The sequence below is a fragment of the Neofelis nebulosa genome, chromosome 2 (assembly GCF_028018385.1).
Source record: "Neofelis nebulosa isolate mNeoNeb1 chromosome 2, mNeoNeb1.pri, whole genome shotgun sequence".
Lineage (NCBI taxonomy): Eukaryota > Metazoa > Chordata > Mammalia > Carnivora > Felidae > Neofelis > Neofelis nebulosa.
Genome location: NC_080783.1, coordinates 181,098,506 through 181,112,053, shown reverse-complemented (window position 1 = coordinate 181,112,053; position 13,548 = coordinate 181,098,506). Strand labels below are relative to the sequence as shown.

The window sequence follows — 13,548 nt, the reverse complement described above, 5'->3', positions numbered from 1 at the left end:
GACACTGCAACAAGTAATGCAGCCTTCGGCAAACCGCCTAACCTATGTTTCATTTTCCTCATCCTTAACATGAGAAAGAATAGTACCTGTCTCTATAACCACGGAAAAGATTAAATGAGGAAGATGCAAAAACGAACTTTGGATGACCTTGTGTATAGCTGTTAAGAAAAAAAGTAAAAGAAAGTTCAAACCTCTGATACTTTTGGGTCTGTGTAAGGTCTCAGCCCCAGATACCACTAATAGGTAGCCTACTCAACTCAAAAGAGTTTTTGGTTCTAAGATCCTTATTCAAATCAACACATAAGCAGCATGCTAACAGCATGCTAACAGCAGGCTAACAGGAAACAGGTTCTCATTTGTATGTAAGGATGGTTCAACATGAAAATCAATCAATAAAATACACTCCATTAACAGAATGAAGGAAAAGACTCCACATGATCCTCTTAATTGATGCAGAAACAGCATCTGACAAAATTCAACATCCTCTCATGATAAAAATAACACTTGGCAAACTAGGAAAAGAAGAAAACTATTTCAACATCGTAAAGGCCATATATGAAAAGCAAACAGTGAACATCATATTCAATGATGAAAGACTGAGATTTTTTTTCTCTAAAATCAGTAACAAGACAAGGATGCCCACTTTTCACCACTCCAATTCATCATAGAAGTCCTAGTCAGAGCAATTAGGCAAGGAAAAGAAAAAGGCATCCAAATTGGAAAGGAAGAAGTAAAATTATCTCTGTTGCAGACAATATGACCTCACATGTAGAAAACCCATACACACACACACAAAAAAAACCTGTTTGCAATAAATGAATTCAGCAAAGCAGGATACTAAATCAACGCACAAGATCAGTAGCATTTCTATGTACTAACAATGAACAATCTGAAAAAGAAATTAAGAAAACAATTTCATTTATAATAGCATAAAAAAGAATTAAATACTCAGAAATTAACTAAGGAAGGCATGTATGCTGACAACTATGAAACATTCTGAAAGAAATGAAGCATACAAATAAATAGAAAGACAGGCTACTTTATGGGTTGGAAAACTTCATGGGTTGGAAAACTTCATATTGTTAACATGTTAATACTATCCAAAGCAATCTACAGATTCAAAGCGATCCCTATCAAAACCCCAATGATATTTTTCTCATAAATAGAGAATTCATTCTAAAATTCACATGGAATCTCAAGGGAACCCATACAGCCAAAACAATCTTGAAAAAGAATAACAAAGTTACAGGTATCAAACTTCCTGATTTCAAAACTTACTACAAAGTTACAGTAATCAAGCAGTGTGGTACTGGCATTAAGACAGACATTTAGACCAATGATATAGAAGAGAGAACCCAGAAGTACACTCTTGCACATATATTCAAAAGATTTTCTACAAAGATGCCAAGACCACTCAATGGGGAAAGGCCAAGTCCTTTCAACAAATGGCACTGGGAAAGTTGAGTATTCATGCCAAAAGAATGAAGTCGGACTCTTACCTTACCTTACTACAACAAATACAAAAAATTTACTCAAAATGTATCAAAGACCTAATGTAAGACCTAAAACTATAAAACTCTTAGAAGAAAACATAGGGAAAATCTTCATGACACTGGATTTAGCTATACTTTCTTGAAATGTTTATGTGCACATATTATGTGTTCAGGCATGGTTTAAAGTTCTTAGGACACACCACTAAAAGCATGGGCAAAAAAATTAAAAGTGGATAAACTGGACTATACTAAATAAAATTAGTTTTATGCACCAACAAACAGTATCAAAAGAATGAAAAGGCAACACATGGAATGAGAGAAAATATTTGTAAATCATATGTTTCAGAAGGGGTTAATATCCAGAGTAAATAAATCCTACCACTCAACAACAAAAAAGCAAACAACTGATTGAGAAAATGGCAAAGTACTTGAATAGACATTTCTCCAAAGAAGATAAACAAATGGCCAATAAGTATATGAATAGATGCTCAATATCATAATCATTAGGGAAGTACAAATTAAATCAATGAGATGCCACTTCATACCCATTTGGTGGCTATTATCAAAAACCAGAAAGCAGTAAGTGTTGACAAGGATATAAAGAAATTGGAACTCTTGTACACTGCTGGTGTGAATGTAAAATGGTATGGCTGACATGGAAAACAACCCAAGTATCTACTGATGGATAAATAGATAAACTAAATGTGGTACATATATATAAAAGAATATTATTCGGTCTTAAAAAGGGAAGAAATTCTGATACACGCTATAATATGGATGAATCTTGAGGATATAATGATACGTGAAATAAGCCAGTCACAAAATAACAGACACTGTATGATTCCATATATGAGGTATGCAGAGGAGTCAAATTCATAAACACAGAAAGTAAATGGTGGTTGCCAGGGGCTAATGGGAGAGGCTAATGAAGAGTTCTTATTCAACAGATACAGAGTTTCAGTTCTGAAAGATGAACAAGTTCTGGAAATGGATGGCTGTAATACTTGCACCAATGAACTATATACTTAAAAATGGTTAAAACAGTAAATGTTATGTATATCTTAACACAATGTTAAAAAACCCACTATCAGGACAAAATTGTTAAACAACCCCCACCACCCCCTATTCCCATCCTATATGTTCTGTAGGAAGAGTAATTGATTCATCCATTCATTCAGTCATATTATGTGCTCAGGTATGGTTTAAAGTTCTTAGGACACACCAGTGAATACAAAGATCCAAATTCCCTGGGACTTAAAATCTAGCGGCAGGAGGAGGAGAAAGATAGAGAAAAACAAAGTAACTTATTTAGTATGCTAGAAAGTAGTAAGCCATAATGAAAAAATAAAGAGTAGAGAATAGTAAGGGAGGAATGTTAGGCTAGGTGTGCAACTCATAAATGTTAAATAGGGCCAGAATATGCCCCACTGACAAGGGGACATTTTGGCAAAGATTTGTTAAGGTAATGTAGCAAATCAAGTGGATATATGGACAAAGATCATCCCAGAAATAGGGAACAGCTAAGGGCCTAAGAAACTGGCCTGTTGTTTCAGCAACAGCAAGAGAGCCAGTGTGGTTGGAGCAGAGTGAGTAAAGGGAATAATGGTAAGAGATACTGTTAGAAAGGTATAGGCCATTGTAAATCTTTTGCTGGATATAATCTGGAGGTAGAGCCAGTAAGATCTCTTGGCAGATTATGGATAACATAAGAGAAGAAGAACCAAGGATGATGCTAAGGTTTTAGGTCTTAGCAACATTAAAGATGAAATTACCATGAACTGAGATGGAACAAGTTACAAGAGAAGCAGGTTGGGAGAGGAAGACTAGGTGTTCAGTGGCAGACATATGTGTTAGCTATACCTATCAGATATTCAAATACAGATATCAGAAGGTAGTTGGATATATGAGTTTAGAGTTCAGGAAAAAAGATGTGGCTAGAGATCTAAATGAGCATATATATGGTATGTGAAGCCAAGAAATCAGATAAGGTCCCCAAGGGAATACAGATAGAGAAGAAAGAGGTCCAGAGTCTAAGACCTAGAGTAATAAAACATGAAGAAATTGGAGAAGAGAGGAAGAATCATCAGCAAAGGAGACAGAAGGAATGACCCAAGAGGTCAATGGGAAACCAGAGACCTCATTTGAACGTGGGTCCATTCATTACTCTTCTTTAACCTTGTGAAACAGTTTCATCTCTCCATGTTTTGATTTTCCTTGTCTGCACAATAAACATAATACCAATTACCTTATGTAGTTGCTGTGAGATTTAAATGAGACCAGGTATTGGAAAACAGCTAGCCCATGTAGTACTGAGACTGTGCAAGAGCGCAATAAATGGTATGTTATTAAAATGATTAACAACAATGAATGGTAGTTCCCTCTCAGGCTATTATAGTCATTTATTCTAACACTTTACATAAAATTAGTTAGGAACTAGAAACAAAGGCAATAGACACCCACAGTAAGCCTGCAATCTACTACACCAGCCTTAACCTGATGGTTCTTCTATCTATAAATAAGCTTTATCAAAACACCTGGTTTTCCTTGAACATGCCCTGTAAGTCCTGCCTCCCTTCCTTGCTCATGTTGCTCTCTTTGCTTCATTTACTCTATTTCCATATATACTTAACTAAAATTCTAACCCATTCTTTCAAGGCATACCACAAAAGCCACCTTCTGCTTTGAAATCATTCATGATTTACCCTGCTTGGAGGTGATCTCCCTTTCCTTTAAATTTTTACAGTTTTGATGAACTTCCATGGCACTTACCATTTCAATCAAGAATTAATTACAGTTGACCCTTGAAGTGTGTTATATGCAGATTTTTCTCAATAAATGCAATATAGTACTGTCAATGTATTTTCTTTATGATTTTCTCAATAACACTCTTTTCTCTAGCTTACTTTATTGTAAGGATACATATAACATACAAAATTTTTTTTTTTTTTTTAATTTTTTTTTTTTCAACTTTTTTTTAATTTACTTTTGGGACAGAGAGAGACAGAGCATGAACGGGGGAGGGGCAGAGAGAGAGGGAGACACAGAATCGGAAACAGGCTCCAGGCTCCGAGCCATCAGCCCAGAGCCTGACGCGGGGCTCGAACTCACAGACCGCGAGATCGTGACCTGGCTGAAGTCGGACGCTTAACCGACTGCGCCACCCAGGCGCCCCCAAAATATTTGTTAATTGACTGCTTATGTCATTGGTAAGGCTGCTAGTCAACAGTAGGCTATTAGTAAAGGTTTTGGGGAATCAAAAGTTATATGAGGATTTGCACCTGCATGGGAGGGAGGTCAATGTCCCCAACCCCCATATCGCTCAAAGGTCACCTGTATAAATATATTAACCTTTCATTTTATTTTCTTAGGTCTTCCTTTCTAATCATACAATATCCTTAACAATATATTAATTCATCAGTTTAATAATGAGAGTCTAAAAAATGCACATGTATTTTTAAAAGATATTAATTTAACCACTGTTACTTCAATAAGCCTTTTAGAAATCTTATTTGCTGCTATTCTAAGCTTTGGCTTAAATCAATACCCAGCACTACATTAAATCTTGTTTTCTACATATCTGCCTACTATATTCCTTTTTGTTACTCGTGTTGGAAGTTAATTTCCAACCTGAAAACAACACACACTGCTAAATTTCATATTGTTATAATTTGTACAAGAAATCCAAATTGTGAAGGCATTTCTACTAATTTTTCTCTATGCTCATAATCCTCAACTTGTCACATCAGCAAATTTGTGTACTGAATAATTCACCCTATATTCATCTGGAAAAATAAGGAAATCTATTTTAGCATGGTAACTTGAGGAATTTACATGTTTGCGTCCACTTCCCTCTAATTTCCTGCTCTCCTACACAATAGATGGTCTGTTTTATTTTTTAATGAATAGTGAGAAAGAAGCAGTGTTACTTAGTTGCAGATGCTTTTAGACAAACCGGACTTTGGTTTGAATCTTGGCTTCACCTGGTTCAAATCTAGTAAACTATACAATTTTGATCAAGTTACTTAAAGTTCTGGTCCTCAGTTTCCTGGTCTTCAAAATGGAAATATTACTTAAAAGGATAAATTGAAAATTAGATACCATAAATAAAGCATAAAGACCGGATGCTAGAATAACATTTAGCTTTTCTCTGTATTATTAAAAGAATCTATCCATTATTTGTAAAGCTAATACCATTACCTACTGGAAGCAACTAGTTTTTAAATTTAGGCCAAGATCCATTAGAGTCATTTACTGACTTAGAAAATGCCAAACAACACTGCCTTTCATAAAGCAAAAAAAATTTTTATTGGTTTTACTGGCTAGAGTACATTTTCTAGCAAGATTTTTTTTTTCAATAAAGTATAGCTGACATACAATGTTACATTAGTTTCAGGTGTACCACACAGTGATTTGACAAATTTATATGTCATGCTATGCTCACCGTGAGTGTAGCTACCATCTGTCACTGCACAACACTATTATAATAGCATTGACTATATTCCCCATGCTGTACACCTTTTATTCCTATGACTTATTCATTCCATAACTGGAAGCCTGTATCTCCCAATCCCTTCCAGTAAGATCTTTAACATGAATAATAAATGAGATAAATGAATAAGAAAAGTAGAAAGTGATACGCCAACATTTGCCATTATTATTAGTAAATTACAATTGGCTCTATGCAGTAATTTAAAAAAAAATTTTTTTTAATGTTTATTCAGTTTTGAGAGACAGAGAGCAAGCAGGGGTAGGGCAGAGAGAGAGAGGGAGACACAGAATCCGAAGCAGGCTCCAGGCTCTGAGCTGTCAGCAGAGAGCCCAACGTGGGGCTCGAACTCACGAACTGTGAGATCATGACCCAAGCCGAAGTTGGACACCCAACTGACTGAGCCACCCAGGCGCCCCAACTATGCAGTAATTTTAAAGCCTTAAGTAAGTAAATAGGACAAATATATTTGGAAACAAATAAAAAAGAAGCTTAAAGAAAAGGGTAATATTTACTGTTCAAAGAAACTGATCAATTATTTCCTTACCTGAATCACTTGCTGCAACAACAACTGTTCCACCAGGAGCAAAAGGATCATTGTGCTTCAATGTTTCTACCTAAAAAAATTACACAAAATCATGACTATGAGAAGCAATGTTTCACAGCTGAAACCTCATTGCCACACCAAGGAAAATATTCTTCACAAACTCTAAATTAGTTAAGAAATACAAGGCATTAGGAATAAATGTTTCCCCTTATTGATTTGCAATCTAATTAAATTGGAATGATAAACATCATTTTCTAATCTTCTTTTATTGTATAATATAATATCCATTCAAAATGGTATATGAAACATGCATGTCTTGACAAACAAGTATCAAATGAACACTTATGTAATCACCTTCTAAGAAACTGCCAACACCTCAGAAGTCTTATGTGCCCCTCTCCAATCACAATACCATCCTTCCTCGGTAGAGGTTATTATCATCCTGACTTTGGCGGCATTCATCTCTTTTCTTCATAGTTTTGCTACTGGTACAAATACACACTATTACAACTTTTCATTCTGAGGTAATTTTAGATTTCTAGAACAAGTGTAAAGATAATACAGAGAGTTCCCATATATCCTTCACTCAGCTTCCTCTAATATTAATATCACATGTAATCATAGTACATTATTAAAACTAAGGAATTAACACTGATAACAAAACTATAAGCTATAGATTTTATTTAGATTTTTCCAGTTTTTCCACTAACATCCTTCTATTCCAGGATGACATGTTGCATTTAGGGTGCATACTTTTCTAACTCTTAAATATCCTAGTACTTAATATCAGTAAATACTAGATTTCTACTTTCTAATTGTTATCTAAAAATAATTCTAGCATTTGTCCCATCAGAGGAACGTACACACGTGCTCCAGAGGAAGGGGGAGAAGAAAGGAGGGAGAAACAGAGGAAGGGAAGGAAGGAGCACTCCTAAAAAGATCCTTCTACTTTCAATAGCCAGGTAAGAATCTGGACCAAGTGACAAGGGTGAGTGGCTACAGAGTGAGGACTTTACCAGAAGCCAGAGATTTCTGCTATAGAACTGTTTTCCTAACTTATTTTAGTTTTTAATCATAAACAAAGTATGTACTTAGGAAGAATTAATTGAACTTCCTCTTTCTGGCATCAGGCTCTTGTTAAGAAGCCAACAAAAGCCTTAGCAGACTGTTAGATGAAAGGGGCATGAAAAGGGTTTGGGAACATTTATCTCCTCTGACTCATGGCTATCCATGTCATGTGTATTACAGGCTCTATTTCTAATCATCAAGAAATTGGTTATTACAATTGAATGTCAAAGAATATTGCAGAGCTCAATTGATACATTTCCAAATAAAACAAATGTATTTGAAAAGAGAAAAGTATTGCTAACCAGGACTTGTAGTACAGTCTCTCTTTATAAAAGAGAACCCATTTAAACTACTATTAGAAAGTGGTAGGGGCGCCTGGGTGGCGCAGTCGGTTAAGCGTCCGACTTCAGCCAGGTCACGATCTCGCGGTCTGTGAGTTCGAGCCCCGCATCAGGCTCTGGGCCGATGGCTCGGAGCCTGGAGCCTGTTTCCGATTCTGTGTCTCCCTCTCTCTCTGCCCCTCCCCCGTTCATGCTCTGTCTCTCTCTGTCCCAAAAATAAATGAAAAATGTTGAAAAAAAAAAAAAATTTAGAAAGTGGTATATATATACACACAATGGAGTATTACTCAGCAATCAAAAAGAATGAAATCTTGCCATTTGCAACTACATGGATGGAACTGGAGGGTATTATGCTAAGTGAAATAGTCAGAGAAAGACAAAAATAATATGACTTCACTCATATGAGGACTTTAAGAGACAAAACATATGAACATAAGAGAATAATATAAAAAATATAATATAAAATAATATAAAAACAGGGAGGGGGACAAAACAGAAGAGACTCATAAATATGGAGAACAAACCAAGGGTTACGGGAGGGGTTGTGGGAGGGGGGATGGGCTAAATGGGTAAGGGGCACTAAGGAATCTACTCCTGAAACCATTGTTGCACTATATGCTAACTAATTTGGATGTAAATTTTTAAAAATAAAAAATAAAATAAAAAAAGAAGTAGTTAATATGAATGAAGCTTTTAGAACTAAAGATGACTACTTATTTTAACTGATGCCAATAATATTATTATAAAACTATCACACTAGCTTATATTCTGATTATATTTGCTGAATGAATAAAGAGCATTCAAAGGGGAGCCTGGGTTACTCAGTCGGTTCAAGTGTCCAACTCTTGATTTCAGCTCAGGTCATGATCTCACGGTGCATAGATTGAGCTCTGCATCAGGCTCTGTGCTGACCACACAGAACGGGCTTGGGATTCTCTCTCTCTCTCTCTCAAAATAAATAAACATTAAAAAAAAAGAGCAATCAAAGAAAAATACTAAGCTGGTCTATATAGCCAGATAACTTTGCATGGTTCCTAATTTAATAGTCAAAATACCAGTGTGAGAAATAGTCACTGATGTAACCTAAGTCACCAACTATTATTGCTTCTTCTCTTTACTTTCAGGGAAGGAAATGCTAACAGGCCTGATTTTTAACAAAAGCTTACAGATTTATTTGCCATCACAGAGAGAATTAGAAAAAGCAGGCCTACATGAGTGTTGGGTTTAATTTCTATTACTTCATCACACTGTGCCCCACATAAAAGACCATTAAGACAGTAAGAGGAACAGGAGGGACTGTGCAGCCCATGAAGGAATAAGAGGCCACTAAATGTTAGGTTCAGTGTGATAATTAGGCAATTTAGTACACAAAAGTAATTTCATAACTAAAATTCAGATGGCATGATTTTATAGAATTAATGTTTCAAAATTATCATTGAAATTCTCTCTCTTAAGCATCACTCATCTACCCCTCCACTCTGACTATATCATTTAGTACCTACACAATGCTACCATACACTAGCTAGGACAGTAAGGAATGGCAACTGTTTGGTTTGGGTTGGTTTTTTAAATTCTGTCCCTCTGAGAACAGAGACTAGCCTTGAGGGAATAGAAAAGACTTTTGGGGACAGACTCAGACCTGAAAACATAATAGAGGCCTATTTAAAAAAGAAGGAAGATCACAAAACACAAGGGCACTGTAGCTGGGAAGAATAAAGTTTAAATCTTAGACTACCGTGGTGAAGACCTTAGATTTTGGTCAGATAGACCAAGGTCTGAATTCAGTCCTATCACTTACTAACTTACTATCACTTAACCTCTTTAAGCCTCACTTACTTTATCTAGAAATGAGTCTGCCGGTGCCTAGGTGGCTCAGTTGGTTGCATCCGACTTCAGCTCAGGTCATGATCTCACAGTTCATGAGTGTAAGCCCCTCATCGGGCTCTGTGCTGACAGCTTCCAGAGCTTGGAGCCTGCTTCAGATTCTGTGTTTCCCTCTCTCTCTGCCCCTCCCCTGCTCATGCTCTGTCTCTCTCTCTCCATCTCAAAAATAAACATTAAAAAAAATTTTTTTAATTAAAAAAAAAATGAGTCTGGTAACCTGAGCTTCATGTGATTATTGTGAAGCTGAAATGAAATAACACAAGAAAAGAGCTTAGCACCACACCTGGCACAGAGAAGAGATGAGACAAACAGAGCTATTAGTATATTGCCAGTTTGGTTTTTTGTTTTGTTTTTAATGGAGAAATCAAGAGCAGTCAGCAAGGGCAATGTCAGTTTCAAAAACTGGGGAGGAAGGAGAACAAGTAAATAGAACAAATAGTGGAAAAATTTTACCAGGCAGGAGGAACAGGAGAAACTTGTTTTATTTTTAAGTTAGGAAGAGCTGCTTTGGCTTTCTTGTTCTTTAATGATAAGAGTGGAGAATAAGAGGGGCACCTGGGTGGCCCAGTTGGTTAAGCATCTGACTCTTGCTCTTGGCTCAGGTCATGATCTCACAGTTCATGAGTTCAAGCCCCACATCGGGCTCTGTACTGATTGATGGTGCAGAGCCTACTTGGGATTCTGTCTCTTCCTCTCTCTGCCCCTCTCCTGCTTGTGCTCTGTCTCTCAAAATAAAATAAATAAACTTAAAAAAATAAAAAAAGAGTGAATAAGAGACTAGAATAAGGTAAAAGGAAAAAAATTCAGGTTGCAGCCAATTTTAGAAGAATTTGGCAAATGGGTCCACATTGCAAAATAAGTGTTATAGGAAAACACAGTATCCAGTAGCCTGTGGAAACCACAAATATTCAGTTACGGAGGCACTTGCTCAGTTTTACATCAATGGAAAATACCAGTTATTGGCCAAATAGCTCTTTACTCAGTACAGAAAGAAAACAATTAAAGAATATCAAAATCTATTACTTTAAAAGAATCAATTACTCTTTTAAGGGAGTATTGTTAATCTAAGAGAATTAAAGAGACACAATTTTTTTTTTCAAATGCCTGTCAATCAACTGTTCCTTTTTGGGTCTGTTTTACTTTTGGATAAGAAATATCATCCTTAAAAAAATAAGCCTCCAAATAAAAACTAAAAATAAAACCAAAAAAAAATTCCAAAACCATTCATAATTATTGAATCTGGGTGATGGATACATGGAGGCTTATTAAAATATTTCATTATATTACTCTATCTTGGGTATGTTTAAATAACCATAATATAAAGATTTTGTTTTTAAAGGCTCCAGATGATAAAGCACTTAGCTGTATGACCTTGGTTACTTCTGAGTTCCAGTGTCCTTATTGTTAAAATAGGGCTACCAACACCTACTTTGCAAGGCTGATGATTAGAAAAAATGAATGTATAGCACACAGAAGAACTGGGATCACAGTATGTGGTTATTAAATAGTGACTGTTACTTGTATATATGTTCTCAAGAGAGTCTGACATTTAGTGGGAATTTGTATTTCTTTACAAGATTAATGTGTTATAAAATATATATAAAATATGTCTATAAAGTAATATAAATAATTTTAGTTTTCTAAAAGATCAATGCTGTTGTTTTTAGGTTGATTTTCATTATTTCAATAATGCATACCACACATTTCTGAAAAGCTTTATTGAAGACTGGTTTATGGCTTTCCAATCATTTATTTTAAATATCCCTAGTGGGATATTTAAATGGGGATATTTGAGCCTTATGAAGGATTGACTTGATTTTTCAATGAAATAAGTTACTCCAGACAATTCCACTATGTGATAAAACTGTGAATTGCCAGTCTGAACCCAAAACTAGATGGATTGGATGAGACTGATTTTTTACATAGCCCATCAGAAGTAATCTAAAAGAGGATCCTTTCATCACTGTGTATTTCAAAAACTCACTTAGGGCACTTGTTATCCATTTAACAATTTTTAACCCACCCACTTACCGAAGTATTACTGCCATTGTTGGCTGCGCTGAAAGGGTCGGTACTTGAAGTGGCAAAAGGATCAGTAGAGGACTGCTTGAAGAAACAGTCAGATGCAAATGGATCTGAACCTTTGAAAGGATCACCTCCAAATGGATCTAAGAAAACACAGCACATACATGAAAGACTAAAAACTACTACACTAAATTTCCTATCACTTGAAGGTATGATAATTGACTTAATAAAAAGATATTTTTAACTTCTGCAGAATCTAAAATAGGTACTTTGGATACAATTATTGATTATAAAAAAATATAGACAGTTGCACCTAGTTAAATAGCTTGAATTAATATTCTTTTTCCTATTTGTTCATCATTCACCCAAAGCAAATCAACAATGCCAACACTTACTACACAAAGTTTACCTGTATGCTAGGTTTAAGTAATTCCTCTAAGCAGGTGATTCTAATTTTAGGGGAGTGGGAATCACAAATTCCTTTGTGATTTGGTTAAAAAATACAGTCTTTCAACTAATAAACTTATTTGGAACAGGTTTGGGAAGCATAACCAAATGGTACACAAGATTTGCTTTAATTCTAATGTAAAATCCCAGGGAAAGAATATATTATAAAGCCTGATATTTAGTAATTCTTTAAGATGTTTTCTTTCCCCCCATTCATACACTGTAATCTTAGGAAAACAAAATGTTCTAAACCTGTAGTAGCGCAGATCACTATACTCATCTAATCCTTGGTGAACAAGGAAAAATCAGTCTAAGTATTATTAAAAGCATCAAAATATAAACATTAATGTTATTTTTTAAAAAGTAATGCTAACAGTTCATTAAGCAAATTCACAAGCATCTACCACTTTCTTTCTAAAAATGCCAGGCACCTACAATATCTTAGTGGGGCCTTATAACCGTTTAAAAATTGAATAAAAAAGAAGTCCACTTACTATAACTACCTTTGATCTCTCATTTCTAAATACAACATAAGTTTATAATCAAGCAGAATCAAATTATAGCTAAGTTGGACCTCAATAATATACTCACCAATTTTCCCAAAAGGATCATCCTTAAAAGGATCACCTGTGATAAAATAAATAAGTAGGAATCACAATAACAATATTTACTGTGTGATATCATTACTTAAAAGTAACTTTAAACAAAAGCAAATTTTGTTAAAGCAAAGTCTCTTTCATTAACCACCTCAAAGTAGATAAAACACTAAATGCCATTCACCTTTAGGAAACACTCAAAACAATAAAGAGTAAAGGCAGAACATTAACATACCTCATAAAAGAGGCTAATTTTAACTGGAGTCAATTATACTTAACTCTTGATCACAAGTTGAAGTTACAGACAGAAGGGAAAAGACAGGCACAACAGCAATAATTTTACTAACAAAATTCTCTACTCTTCACAAGAGTACTGGATGGGTATTACCATCACCAGTTCAGAAACAAAGACACTGAGCTTCACTGAAGTAAAAAATAATTCTTCTAGAACTAAAGAGTCCAGAAACAAACCCTTACATTTATGGTCATTTGTTATTTGACAAGAGTGCCAAGAAAATTCCATGGAGAAAACAGTCTTTTCAACAAATGATGCTGGGACAACTGGACAGCCACATGCAAAAGAATAAAGTTGGACCCCTATCTCATACCATATACCAAAATTAGCTAAAAATAGATCAAAGACTGAATGTAACAGCTAAAA

General features: G+C 35.2%; 1 protein-coding gene across 3 annotated transcripts in view; it reads right to left on the bottom strand.

Moving 5' to 3' along the window:
- The window catches only part of EPS15 (epidermal growth factor receptor pathway substrate 15), a 158,408-nt gene that overhangs the window by 26,931 nt on the left and 117,929 nt on the right, over positions 1 to 13,548 (bottom strand). For all 3 annotated transcript variants that reach the window (XM_058696043.1, XM_058696039.1, XM_058696040.1), the window contains exons 19-21: positions 12,883 to 12,918; positions 11,851 to 11,987; positions 6,527 to 6,596 (exon numbers count right to left, since the gene is read on the bottom strand). In XM_058696043.1, the coding sequence (XP_058552026.1) occupies positions 6,527 to 6,596; positions 11,851 to 11,987; positions 12,883 to 12,918 (243 nt within the window). The remainder of the gene's footprint in view (positions 1 to 6,526; positions 6,597 to 11,850; positions 11,988 to 12,882; positions 12,919 to 13,548) is intronic.